The sequence below is a fragment of the Glycine max genome, chromosome 11 (assembly GCF_000004515.6).
Source record: "Glycine max cultivar Williams 82 chromosome 11, Glycine_max_v4.0, whole genome shotgun sequence".
In the NCBI taxonomy this organism is placed as follows: Eukaryota; Viridiplantae; Streptophyta; class Magnoliopsida; order Fabales; family Fabaceae; genus Glycine; species Glycine max.
This window is the reverse complement of record NC_038247.2, coordinates 36206139-36221167: the sequence shown is the minus strand read 5'-3', so window position 1 is coordinate 36221167 and position 15029 is coordinate 36206139. Positions and strand designations below refer to the sequence as shown.

Here is a 15029-nt window from a genome sequence, read left to right as displayed (position 1 = left end):
ATGTCAACAAGTGATTACGAGTTAATAAAGATTGAGGTACCTGCATCTTGTTACAGGTCCTTGTAAACATTTTGTTTAATTTCTCACAAATTTATTTTACATTTAATCTAAGATATATGTTCGTATTTGGCTTGCACAGACGTTTGTTCTTAAAGTACGCATGAACTGTCAAGGATGTATCAACAAAGTAAGGAAAGTACTCCAAAAAGTTGAAGGTAAAGTCGATTTTTTTTCTCTATTTCAAAGTTCTATATTCATCTCTAAGAACCATTCAATCAAAATTATGTATAAACTTCTCATGTCATATAGCATATATGTTGTAACTATTCACAATACGACCTGCAAAAAGAAGTGGGAAGAAAAAAAAAAAAGTTGCAATAAAATAGGGGCTATTGTATCCTACACCCTCATTATTACATCCTGCACCTCCCATTACATTTCGAAAAGCCCATTCTGAAATGTAAATTTGTATTCTGGAATGGAATTTCTGGAATCCAATAGGTGTCCCATGCAACAGGAGTACAGATATAAATGCCTAAAATATGTTACAAAAAATATAATGGACTGATAGTAATTGAAATTGAGTCCTAACAAGCCATTGGTACTTTAAGCTTTAAGATTATATGTATTTCTTTTTTATTTTTCAATAAGATACGACTACTTAAGGTAAAGGCATCATGGAGTACGAAATCCACTAGCAGAGACTTTCTTCCTTTGCTTCGTGGCCATGAAAACTCTTTCATGTTGGGTGGTTAAGTAATTTGGAGATTTTGAACTTGGAAACTAGAAGAAAAAGCGTTTTCCTAGAAGCAATTCTATGTTTTATTCTTATTTTCTTGTCAGTTAGTTGGAAGTCATGCCAACATGGTTTTCAAGGCAAATTCCGGTGTATGCATGAATCATTTGTTTTTCCACCCGCATGATCAAAGCTAACGGCAATCCACAATGGTAACAGCCGAAAAAAGTTAAAAACAAACCTATATTAGAGGTTACTTGTGCAGCAAAAGATCTAAGGGGAAAAGGAAAAGAGTGCTGATACAATAAAATGTTTGGGGTAGTAAGAATGGCGTAAGAGAGCGGGGAAAAAACAGAAGAAAATATAAAAGTAATACCTTTTGAATTCTATTTCCCTGTTTGGTTTCTAATTGCACATGTGCAGGTTGAAGATGTAAGTTAACCATTTTCCATTGTATATCTCCAGGTGTCTGCAAAGTAGATATTAATGCAGAAGAGCAGAAGGCAATTGTCACAGGCATTGTCGATCCATCCACTTTGGTCCAGAAGTTAGTCAAATTTGGAAAACATGCAGAGATATGGAAAGCAGGACACAACGGTCATCAGGACAATAACCAAACTCAAATAATAAACGGTCCTAGTGACTCTGAAAATTAGTATATGATTACCACCTTTGGTGAAGATCACTGGGTACCCCAACGGGGTTTTAATCCGGTTACGGGTTTCAAAACCATGGAAAGTAAGATTAATCATCATTATGCAGCACCATTGTTTTTGGATAATGTTAAAAATAGAACCAAACAAAATTTCACCATAATTAATGAAAATCCCAGATGGGAAGAGAGTATGATACCCGTGATGAGGCCCGCAAGTTTTTATGAGAATAGTGAAGCTATTAATTCTGGCTTAGAGAACCAAGAATGGGCACGTAACTTCCCTGGAGTGTCATCAACTAGCAAATATGGTCATCAACCATCTCCTATGGCCAACATACATGGATACCATCATGAATTTCATCCATCAAATATGATGCAGTTTTCGTCCTATCATCATGGACCTGAACAATTAACATCCACATGGAGGATGCCAACTGATGTGATGATGAATGCATACATGCATCATTAGCATGTGACAAACCAAAGTCATTTCTCATTGCCTTTTAAGTTTGACTCTTTCAAGTTCTCCTATAAAGCTATCATTTACATGAAAGCATATCAAATCAATTATAAGAACTTTATGCCAACATAAAAAATTAGACAAGATATATCCATTTTTCCACATTCATATCTAAACTCTGCACATTCTGATTCTTATACAAATTTTTCAAACATTATCGCTAAAACTCAAAAAATATATTCAAGAAAATATCATCACAAAAGTTTTCATACAATAAAGATGAAATTCAAACTTCAAGCTCATTAAATATAAAGTCCAAACTCGGTGCAAGAGTTTAAGAATCCTTATTAGTTAGACTCAATTGGCATCTCAACCTAGTGAAAACATGTAACATTAGCAATTCAGTCTCCTGTTTCCATGTCAGTGCAAAGATAATTGTATCACACATTTATTTTACTTTCTCAATATTAATTAAAGTTGGGATGTAATCGCTAGATATGAAATTGTGAAGACAGTAAAGAAAGGAATAATAAATTCAACCAGCTAATCTTTATTTCAACCTTTACCAAACGCAACATAATTGGGTCATATTGGTAAATAGTAAAGTTAGCTTTAAATAACTTTCCAATTTCTATATTTGATCAATAAATAGGAGACAAATGAAGCAACTTTATTCTTAATTTCTTGTAACTGCCGACATCCTTTAAAAAAATTTTAATAATACAGGCAAATACATACATGTTCAATTTGTATCACCAATTTAGCTGTATATTTCAGCTTTAAGTTTTACTTGTGGGGTGCGAATATCATCCTGACTTTGAATTAATCTAATCTCTAAACTGGTTGACTCAGAATCATGTCCAGCGCTTTTGTAGTCACTAAGTGTCCTGTGCAAAACTGCCTGCACATATTGGTGAACCTTGAACGATTAATTATCTGTTACTAAAAATTGGGGGCTCATTAAGCAACATGAATGCCATAGTCTAAAAATCTCAATTAATGTCACTAGTAAGAAGTAATAAATCAGTCAAAATATTTTGAATGATAGAGGGCCTTTGTTGATCCAAAAGTACATGTACGCAGAAGAAGAAAAAAAATAATGAGATTAAATGGCACACATCAAGAAAATAAATACCTGCAAGCTTGACACTGCAAGTTCTGCAGCAATCTCAAGGTTGTCTGGGTATTTCTGAAATTAATAAAGGCAAATATCTTATCACTAATATGAAGTTACTAGTAAGACCAAACAATAATCACAACTCTTAAGTAAAGGTAATACATTGCTCCAACCAAGAAGAAGTGCAGTCATGAGATCTCCCGTTCCCTACAAACATAAGAAAATAGTTAAGGTTCTAGTTATTGAATGTTTGAATCTAAACAGAATGGATTGAAGAACTTTATTGAATAAATTTATACGTTGGTTTTTTGAAAATTTTCTTGAATGAAACTTTTTCCTATTTATCCTTTGGGCTTTGGATAAACTTCTTACTGTCTAAGAAGCACCAGGTTAAACGGATTAAGAGCAATTAAAGTAATATGTCCTGTTAGCTGTGCTGAATTTTTGCATGCAGAAACATGTGGCAGTCAAACAAGGCTTTACATGGCAATGATGATAAAAGGGTGAAAAATTTTGGTGGCATTGGTGTTTATGCTGAAGATTCACCCTAAACCATTGCATTCTTCTCTATTTTTCCAAGGAGCATATAGCTACTGCAATGAAGATGAAGTTTTTTAAAATGAAATACATGGTGATTTTTAAAATTTTACACAATGAAAACAAAGCCAAGGTGATTATTGGAGCTCTAAATGCTAATGAACAGGAGATCATGCACAGCTCAGATCTATTTAGGGAAATAAAGTGATACATTCTTTGATACTCCACAGATTACAGATGTAATATCATAGAATAGTTCAAGCTGAAATTATCCATATTCGACTCCAAATAAATTTTTGCCTTTCACTTCCCAAAAAAATTAAAATTGTAAAGATCAATATTGGCAAAACCATATATAAACAGAAGTATTTATGGAATATTCATACCGTAAAATAAGCTGGTATTTTTGGAATCACGATCCTAAATTGTCTAGGAGGCTCTCCCTATCAGACAAAGATAATACAAGTTAGGTTGTTACCATGAGAGCACAGTGTGTAGAGAACAAAATCATCACTGAGTATCAAGCTATATAGAATTTAAAAAGTGGATGAAAGATGGAGAAATGTATAGACTTAACCACTGAATGTATATAATAAAACAATTAAACAATAACAACGAAAGACAAAACAGTTTTTCATGCATTCTTAAAAACAGAATTGTTCTCACTTGATACGCTTCCTATGATAAAATAAGTAGTTATAAATACTATTTTATATATACAAAATACAAATGCCCAATAATTAAATTATATCAGAAATTGAAGTCAGGGACAATTAGGAAACAAATATTAATTTTCAATTTCTTTTATAAGAGATAAGAGATTTTAAGAATGTGATAACATAATCTCTAGTTGGATTGTTGTTAAAATACATATGCTGGATTATTAGTTGATGAAATGACATGTACACACATTAATAATATTTTAAATTCAATTCAATAGTTTGTATGATTATGCAGAGGCACATATTATATTCCTACTTGAATAGTGTATTACTCTCAAAGTATGTATACATTTGAGGAACAGGTCCAATATGCATGTACATTGAATTTTACTTCAGCACATTGTTGCAAGCTGCAACGTGATAATGATGTGGTTTGTCCACTAAGGGTGTGTTTGGTTTAACATTAGGTTGAACAGGTACACAATCCCATGCATGTTTTGTGAGAAGTAGGAATTTGGAGCTTTTGATTAAATGGAAGTTTGGGGGTCTCCCAACGGTAAACCAAACACGCACTAACTGTCACCACTCACCACCATTTTGTGAGCTACCTCAACTGATTCATTCGTTTGTCTCTAGACTGGCAATACTCGGCATCATTTGTTTATAACAAGTGAGGTACTAACTGAACCATGCAGCTAACCAATTCACCAATTTTTGGTTTAACAAATGTGGTTTTCAGAAAATTGTGGAATTGTGGAAAATAAATTTTACAAATCACTGTCAATGCTCAAGCCATAAGCAAACAATATTATGCAAGAAAACTATGAAAATTTAGTAATTTTTATCTCCATTATCTCTCATATTACAACAACAACAACAACAACAACAACAACAACAAAGCCTTATCCCACTAGGTGAGGTCGGCTACATGGATCACACAAGCCATTCAACACAATTAAAAACCATTATAAGCCGCATTTATTTCACCTTTTCTTTTTGATGACTGCCAATGAGGAGAAGAATCCCGTCTATATTTATACTTGTAATTATGACCTGAAGAGCATATACATCAGCTAAATGATTGAGTAACAGACCCAAATCTACACTTTGGAAAATCATCAAAGAGTTATTGTGAGTTGTGACATCAGATGCATACAATTTATTGGCATTAAAAAAGAACACTAAGAAAAGGAGTTAAAAATCTACAGACCCAAGCATGGAATTCACATATGCAATTTACAAACTTAGATTCAAGCTTTTGTGAGTTGATTGCAGGTTGTCTGTACACTAGAAGTGTGCCACTTTAGGACATTGCTAGATACAAGGATCCAACCCCTCTACTGGTGTTTGTATGTACTAAAATCCAAAATTTTAAGGTAGTGAAGAATCTGGTGGAATTTTATTAGCAGAATAAACAAATAGCCAACTTGCACTGAGAGGAGGGGATGGGAGATAAGAGCTAATTTATTCACACACAAAAAAAGAGATATAAGGATTATTAAAACCAGAATCATAACTGAAAAAAATTACAATTAAGCTTAAAAAAAATTAAAGCAATCCAAAATGCCAAGTATCCATATGCCATGTTATACCATTCAGTAAAAGAATGAACATGATAGAAGACAGGATAAAGTGATTTGGTTCCATCTATCTGAAGGGCTATATGACAATGAAGAATGAAATTTGTGTAACTGCAGCACTACTAAATATTTTAGCTGTCAAGAAATACTGAAATAGAGTAAAAACTTATTTTGGTCCTCCAGAGATATACATAACATCACATTGGCCCTCCATTTTGATGTCATTTTAAGGGCCAAATTGATAGCAAAAATGTGACATCGAAGGACTAATTTTCAATGTTGCATATATCTTGAAGGACCAATCTTTATAAATGGAGAACAGTGTGACATCACATATATCTTTTGAAGACCAATTGGACATCCAATCTGCAGAATATAATAGTAGTTCACTAGTTCCAAACTTCCAATTTGATTATGTATACCATATCAGGGTTTTCCATAAAATAACACAGGCCCATATTCAAATTATTAAAGTGAAACTTCAACAGTATCTACTGGAGACCGATCAAAGGATTTCTGAGTTGCTTTGGGAAATCCTCAGCGCGATTAATTATATGTACATGATTCACAGTCTCTAATATTAAAATACTAGGAAAATAAAGAAACTAGGAAATTAGGAAAACAATACAAGTCAAACCCTGATTATTTGCAAAAATAAATAGGTTAAAGCCCAATATACAGGGCCACTGAATAGAAAATGTTAAGGAGTTAATATCAAAAAAATGTTAAGGAGACACTTTCCGACAAATCCAATTGGTGAATCTTTTCTTTACTATCGGAGTCAAAACATCTGAATACATGGTTTTAAACTTAATAAAGAAATCAATTTGCATAACTTGAAAAACTATAAAACATTTGTGACTAATTGGTCAAAACAGATGCCCTTGACTACAGTAATAAACAGTTTCCATACACAGATCAGAAGGGAAAAGTCATGACCAGTACAACAGCCTATGTTGAAAGGAGAAAGGTTAGACCAAGAGGTTTCAAGGATCCCAAATAAGAAGGGTATTTTTCAACATACAACAATAAAAGCAAACCTTTGAAGGCCCAGCTGCATGGAGAAGCCTACAGGCCTCCCGCCCATGTCCTTCAGACTGAATCCTATAATAAGTATAAAATTTGAATACTTAGAAGGCAAAACAGATATATTGTGGAGAAGCTCAAACAGAATGTATATGTACTAAGCTGATTGTAGCAGTGGTGATAAAAGATAAAGAAAAATCAAAACAACGAACTAAAACTCAAAACTACCTTTGGGTGATAAAAAGATGTAATCTTAATTGTTATATAATTACCTGAAGCCTGTCAGTAGTTCTGCCTCAAACTGGTTGGGAGTCAACACTGAAGCTACTGGGACAACCTGCCAAAATCTGTGTTACTCAGATGCCACAAGGAATATACTTCTCAAATTAAAAATAGGATACACGAAAGGGAACTATGCCTGTATCATCCTATAAAAATAGGAACCTGTTAACCAAGCAATAAAATAGAATTTTCAATTATAGGTGAAGGCATACAATAGTTCAGTCAAATAAGTTTATATGTTTTCAATTTGCTACATTGTATATGACTATACAGTATATATTATTTGCACTTGCACACCTGAAGAAACATCTTTGAAGAACAGTCATACCTTCTCACGATAGACTGATACTAGCTCTTGAGGAACATAAAGCTTTCCTTCATCACCCATCACTGGATCACATACTGACAAGGAAGCATAATTTTATTAAATACAAATATACATGTATAGATTTATTCTCTAAAAAGAAAAAAAAGCTTTAGGCTCAAGTGCCCAACACCCAAAAAAGAAAAAGATTGAAATCATTTTCCCAGGCTTCGGCTGTCTGGAACACAAACTGTAGTTGAGACTTAAAAAAGTGTAGTCCCTGTTGGCTACAACAGGATGTAAGTTCATTCTTCAATTTCTCGCTTTATGTATAAAGACTTAAATTATGTCTTCCATTGTTCCTTTTAGTAATATCTAAACACTCATAAAAGCTAGGTCAATATAAGATGGTCTGATGTTAAAACTTAAAAGTAAACCTGAAAATGATAAAGGAAAGCACAAACATTGTATAAGGCCAGATCGAACAACTTATTAGTGCAATTTTATGCAGCATATCAAACAAATCCCAAGTATTTTCAATATTCTCACCATATGTAAGACCTGGGTTTGTTGACCGAAGTTTGTTGACAACTTGCAATACAGTGTTTAGAAAAGACTCTGAACCAATATAACCTGAAAATACATGGATTGGAATAGGTAATAAAGGAACTAAGGAAGTAATGAAAATAGAGAACAAAATAAAATTGCAACAAAGTGACAGGTTAGTGATTGAACACAACCAGCAATATTCAGTAGAGTGCAAAAGTATATCATAAATAGCATAATGATTATAATTTTAACACTAAAGGAAATATTGCAGGATGGCTCAACAATAATACAAAGTAATGATTTTGAAAAAGAGAAACTTAAGTTTGTCACCCAAAAAAAATTAAGAACACAAGAATTCCAACATCCAAACAGAATATGACACTCAATAGACAGTCAAAGAATCATTTCGTCTATTTTCAGTAAGATCAATTGAAGCATTTTATCAAGAGCTGCAAAAAGAAAGTTCAATAAGACAGGTTGCCACCTATCATGACAAAACTTGAATCAACTGCCTCATTTACCTATTTAATATACAGTTCATGAGGTATTTAAAAATTAAAATACCTGTTAACAAGTGAGTATAGAACAATAAATCATTTCCTTCAAGGCCTTCTATTAGATCCCAGAGTTGCTGTCCATTCAAAACCTGACCCTTAAACGTTGGGTATCCTGCATTATAACCATCAAATTTATCAAACCACAACTGCAGAATTACTTAATCAAGCATACCATACCACACCTAAACTTATTCACATTGACAGACAGCGTCACACCGTATATCAAGCCACAGAATCCTGAGAAGCTGAATGAAAAATTAAAGACTCAGCTTGCCTGTATGATTCGAAAACTGCACAGAATTAATTGGATCCACATCATATCCCAGTAATTGCAGAGGGAAGACAGCGGATTTATTACCAACATACCCCTGAGAATAATAGCAAACAGCCACAATGTCAAGGTAATTAATTAGTTAGCAAGCTGCATGCAACTGACAATGACATTAAAGGGTATTGCCAATTGCCGAGAAGAATAACGAATTCCATTTTTGTCAATCCAAAACAACATGCATATAAAAACACATCAACCATAACATCTTTTCACCCTATTTTAATCAGTTATGAAAGCATTTGATGAATAATTAAGAACATGAACATCTCAATGTATTGATTTTAATATTGCTAACATTGCAGGTTATCATTCTTCATTTCTACATACGATTAGCGACATCTTAAACGAACATGTGATGTGTTAAATACGTATTCGATGTAAAACATGCTGAAGAGAAGAAAGAAAAAAAAACCTGAACGGTGTGAGATTGAATGCTGAGAACTCGACCGGTGTTTGAGGGAAGAGCGAGGGAGAGGATGGGAGGCGCCATGCGCGAATTCCTCGAGTTTCGTGCCCTTGAAAAACGAAATCGGTCAAAGACGACGAAAATTGGAATGAAAAGCGAATGCGGTGAGGTTGATAAAACTGAGAATCAGAAGAGAATGATAAATCTACCGGAAAATGCGAGTTTGACAGGAAAATCTGAAATTGAATCGGTGTGAGAGTGTGAACGGAGGCTTTAACAGCATGGAACAGTGTTCAACGCTGAGGCAGCCAACTCCTGCGTCTACATTCATTCATTCGTTCATATTATAATATTGTGGAATAGATTATAGATGACGATGACACACATTTCATGTGTTAACTTGTATTATTGCCAAAGTGCCATCACACGGGAAGGGAAGAGAGATTCCAATTTTTTTGTTTTATTTGTTAAAAATATGATATCGAATATGACACACAACAAAAATATATGTTAGATATACGTTATAAGGATAATTTTCTATCACGTATATTGTTAAGATCTTATGTTTTTTTAACTGATTTTTATTATCTTTTTTCAGTTATGAAAGAGATAAAAATATTAATATATGTATCATTTTAATATTTTATACTTGAGTAATAAAAATTAAAGATTTTATTTAATTATTTTCAAATTAGAACAAAAATATTTATAATCTTCGTTAACATTTTTTTACGAATCAAACTCACCATCCAAGTTTGGTTAAGTATCCACAGTGACAAAATAAGACGACCTAATTCAACCAATCTAACTTCTTATATTTTTTTTTCTTGTATTTTCGATCAAATTTGATTTAACTCCTTATAATTTTAAGTTGATTAATTCGATCCATGTATTTTAAAAAATAAGTATATTTAGTCCCTATATATTGATAACCAAAGGATCAAATATAAACTAAGTTCGCCTATTTTTTTAAGTATAAGAATCAAATTGATTGATTTGAAACTATAAGAACTAAAACTAAGTTTCACTTGTAAGTACAAAGATTCAAAAAAAATTTGAAAATATTCTTAAGTGTCTTATGTTTTCCTTTAAGTAAATCTTTTTTACGGTAGTGCACTCATTTGTTTGTTTTCTCGATTTCTTATGATTTTTTCATTGTCGTGAGAGATGCATTGTGTTGCTTTGGTCGAGGTGAAAGTTTTACAGAGGTAAGTCAATGGTGGTTGTGGCGGTGGTTGGTTTGATTGTTAACGGAGATACTTCAGAGGTACGTCGGCATTCTTTTTTTTTTTTTCATAAAATATGAATTAAAGAATCCATAAGTTATATAAAACTTACAAGTTGATTAGTCCGTAAGTTTTCTATAACTTTCGAATTGATTAATTTGTATGAGTTGTACGGATTGGTTAATCCATTTGAGTTATACGGATTACGTAATTCTTATAACTCATACAGATTGGTTAATCCATACGATTTATACAGATTACATAATCCGTATAACTCATACGGATTAACCAATCCGTATGAATTATACAAATTTTTAATTTTTTTAATTAAAAGAAAGATTAAATTTTTGAATTTTTTAAATTATAAATATGTTAATATGATTGTTAAAGAATTAAATTAATGTGTATAAAAAATTTATTTGTTTATTTGAAATGTAATTCATATTACTATTTTAAATATTTTTAAATAAGTGTAGATTGATGATTAATTTGTAATTATTTATTTTTATATTTTGGAAATGGTATTAATTGTAAAATAGTTTACAATTGTAATTTATGTATAATTTATTTGAGTTGTTGTGGTCTAGAATTGATTGTTTTTTGTGGTCATAATTTCATGAATTAGAATTAAGTTGAATAATATAATTTATTTTACTACATATGGTTCGGTTATAATTTTTTATGTATTATATGGTTATCAATTGAAAGTAGAAAAAGTTGATGTTATTGATTTTTAATATATAGGGTTATCAATTTTAATGTTTTATAATATTATATGCAATAAAAAATGACGTAGAGTTTTGTGTGATAGTATATGTATGGTGTGGTTAGGGATTTTTTGTTTGTGATGTTGAAATTTTTGAATGTCTTGTTAAGATGGACAAAGATAAATGGATGTATGACAATATAATGTTTGAAGAAGTTGATATGAATGAACAAAATGAAGACGAAGTTGGTGTGAATGAAGAACATGTTCATTGTTCTGATGTGTTCAATACTTTTTAGGTATTAATGTGATTTATTGTTATTAAATTAATAAAATGAATGTCCCTTAAAGACTATACTTGTGTGAATTGCATTGTAGGTGTTTGCTACCCGAGATGATGTTCTGCATTGGGCTGTTGCTTATGGAATTGGATTTGTGACAGTGATTATGAGGTCAGATATAAACACTGGTATGAGAGGAAGAATTTCATTTGTCTTAATTGGTTGTGAAAGGAGTAGTAACTATAGGTCTAGGAAGAAAGATTTTGAAAGAAGAGATATTAGCAGTAGGAAATATGGGTGTCCCTTAAGTTTCATGGAAAACCAGTGGCTAGAGATCAAGGATGGATGGTGAAGTTAATTTGTGGGAGTCACAATTATGAAATGGCAAAGCCATTAGTTTGAAATCCATACGTTGGTCAATTGACTAAGGATGAAAAGACAAATATTGCTGATATGACAAAGTCAATGGTGAAATCAAGAAATATTCTGCTAACGCTGAATGAGCACAATACCAATAATTATACAACAATCAAACAAATATACAATGCAAGAAGTGCATATCGTTCTTTCATAAGAGGCAACGATACTGAAATGCAACAACTAATGAAACTTCTTGAACGGGATCAATATATTCTTTGGCATAGACTAAAGGATGAAAATTTTATACATGATATCTTCTGGTGTCATCCTGATGCAGTGAAGTTATGCAATGTCTGTAATTTGGTATTTTTTATAGATAGTACCTACAAAACAAACAGGTACAGGCTCCCGTTATTTGACTTTGTTGGTGTGACACCAACGGGGATGACATTCTTTGTTGGTTTTGTCTATTTGGAGGGAGAACATCTAAATAATGTGTTATGGGCTCTAGAATGGTTTCGAGGTCTTTTTCTAAGACGTGATGTCCTCCCTAGAGTTATTGTTACTGATAGAGACCTAGCATTGATGAATGCAATGAAAATTGTATTCCCTAAGTGTACCAACTTGTTGTGTAGGTTTCACATCGACAAGAATGTCAAGGTAAAATGTAAATCCCTAATTGGTCAAAAAAATACATGAGATTATGTCATGGATGCCTGGGGGAGTTTGGTTGATTGTCTTTTCGAGCATCAGTTTGATGATTTCCTTAAGAAGTTTGAAATTACTTGTTCACCATGACCAATGTTTGTTGACTATGCCAACCAAACATGGATAATTCCCCCACAAAGAAAAAATTATTAAAGCCTGGACGAATAAGGTGATGCACTTAGGTAACACAACAACAAACAGGTATGAAAATTGTCATTTTTTTTATTAAGGTTTAGGAATTAATGGATAAAAATTGTATTTGTTTATTGTTTTTTTATGTATTTCATATGCAGGATTGAATTTTCTCATTGGGCTTTAAAAAGACTATTACAGAATAGCCTTGGAAACCTATGTAGTATTTGGAAAGCCATGAACAGCACGCTGTAACACACTGAAATTAAGGCATCCTTTGAGACAAGTACACATATGGTTGGACATGTTTTTATAGTTAGCTTATATAAGAGGCTACTTGACATGGTATAAGGTATGTTTCAAATCAGATTGTTGCTGAGTTTGAGCGTGTATATTATGTTAGCAAAAACTCTTCTCGTTGTGGATGTGTCATGAGAACTACTCATGGTTTTTCATGTGCATGTGAGTTATCCAAATATGTTGTTAGTACCATACCACTTGAGACAAGTCATATATTTTGGCGAAGACTAAGTTTTTCAGACCAAGGGTTATATGAGCCCCAAGTGACCATAACCAAAGATATGGAAACTATATCCAAGCGATTTGAAGAGCTTGATGTTTGTGATAAAGTTACTTTAAAGAGTAAACTCCGGGAAATTGTTTATCCTAAGCTAAACTCTATGTGTCCTCCTCCAGAAAAGGTCAAGACCAAAGGTGCTCAGAAGAAACCGATGACTAAATATCAAAGATCAATAAAGCATGATCCGTCTTACTAGGAATATGTTGATGTTTTACATTCTATGCAAAATATTAATTATTCAGTCAAACGTAGTGCATCATCATCTGACCAGACAATTCTAAGAAAGACTATGCCGATGTTGGATCAATTTCATCTGTGCATTCATGATTCAATTAAAAATATTGTCGATGTCAAAGCTAATAGTAACGGTGGATATCATGCAATTGTTGTCTTATTAAGTATGAGTGAAGATTCATGGGCGTTGGTGTGCAATCATTTGCTTAAAGAACTTGCCAAATGGTCTGATAAGTATATCAACCTCTTTGGTGGCATAGATAAATTTGAGGAATTAAAGAGGTCCCTACTTGTTGATAGATTATCCATAGTATGTAATTTATGTTTTATTTTTTTTATTTAAAATTAAGTTTAAATAAATGTAATCCATATAACTGGTTCATGCAGGTTATTATGGATAAGTGAATGAATATAACCGACATGGGATATGTCATTGCATCAAGGTATAATGTTGTCTTTGTATCTCTGTCTCTGCAATAAAGCATGACATTTTTTTCTCTTAGAAGTCAACCACCAACAGATTCTTCTGTGCATCGTGTAATATGTATTGGTCACATGTATGAAAATCATTTTGTTCAAGTAGATTCATCATAATCTTGTTTTTTTAATTTATGAAATTAATCGTGTTATAATAACTTCAAATTGTTTGTGCATGTGTAACAAGTTTATTTAAGAGACCATTGTCCTTTATTGCCTGTAGCTTTGTTATGGTCTAGAAATTGTCATCCTCAAGGAAAGTAGTGGCCAACTCTATATATTAGTAGAATGCAGCAGTACAGCAATTTGATGATGTTAAAAACAGACTATGTTGATTTAAGTGAAGAGTGAACATTTAGGTGTCTATGTCATTGTCATGTACTACAATAATATACAGTTGTTTCATTGGAAACTCACAAGTATATCTATTATACCTTACGTTCAAATGGTTTGGGGTTATTATAATACGTAGGGTTTAGTGTTACATGTGTTGTTAGAGTTAATTGTGACGTGAAAACCAGGGTTTAGTAGAAAATCAAAAAATAGGGATTTTGTAGACTAGGGTTTAGTGTTACGCTTTAGGGTTAATTCAAAACTTATTAAAAAAATTTAATGTGTGGAAAATAAGGTTTATGGTTTAATTCACGTGTGTTGATATAAGCGGTTCCATAGTAATATAAAAAACATTTCAAATAAAATTGGTAAAATAAAAATATTGTCAAATAAAATAAAATGATAAACATTGTGTGTACATATTTGCTAAAAAATTCTAACTATCTTTATGCGTCCTCCATGCGCCGCCTTTGTCGTGACCACACATATAAATTGTGATCCACAGTCACACCTCTAGCGATCCTTAGGCAGTCTTGCATGACATCGTATGTTTCTGTGCCTTCAGTCACTATCCTTAGGTTGAACAATCGCTCCAACCTTTTTCTGCTATTGCTTGACAAGCCTCCTATGACATTGACAACAACAAATAAGGTATAACCATATTGCATGTTTAAATAAAATGAAATTAAGAGTAAGATGAATATATAGTTACCACTGCATGTCTAGATTGCTCCACATCAGAAGGTGCATGCGCAAGTGCTTCCTCCATAGTTGTTGTTGCCGTCGAGTA

General features: G+C 32.5%; 2 protein-coding genes across 2 annotated transcripts; one reads left to right on the top strand and one right to left on the bottom strand.

The window, feature by feature from the left end:
* LOC102664468 (heavy metal-associated isoprenylated plant protein 37) lies at positions 1 to 1493 on the top strand. Its single transcript, XM_041006861.1, has 3 exons — positions 1 to 36; positions 140 to 215; positions 1202 to 1493. The coding sequence occupies exons 1-3, from the start codon at positions 1 to 3 to the stop codon at positions 1390 to 1392; spliced, it is 303 nt and encodes a 100-aa protein (XP_040862795.1). The 3' UTR covers positions 1393 to 1493.
* Positions 1494 to 2500: 1007 nt separating this feature from the next.
* LOC100811288 (pyridoxal kinase) lies at positions 2501 to 9625 on the bottom strand. The gene is made up of 13 exons (XM_003538358.5): positions 9412 to 9625; positions 9209 to 9311; positions 8740 to 8833; positions 8473 to 8577; positions 7909 to 7992; positions 7384 to 7457; positions 7046 to 7110; positions 6788 to 6851; positions 5155 to 5220; positions 3892 to 3948; positions 3131 to 3175; positions 2987 to 3040; positions 2501 to 2752 (listed from the first exon to the last, which is right to left on the bottom strand). Exons 1-13 carry the CDS (start codon positions 9531 to 9533, stop codon positions 2612 to 2614), a joined length of 1074 nt encoding a protein of 357 aa, XP_003538406.2. The 5' UTR covers positions 9534 to 9625; the 3' UTR covers positions 2501 to 2611.
* Positions 9626 to 15029: the final 5404 nt, after the last annotated feature.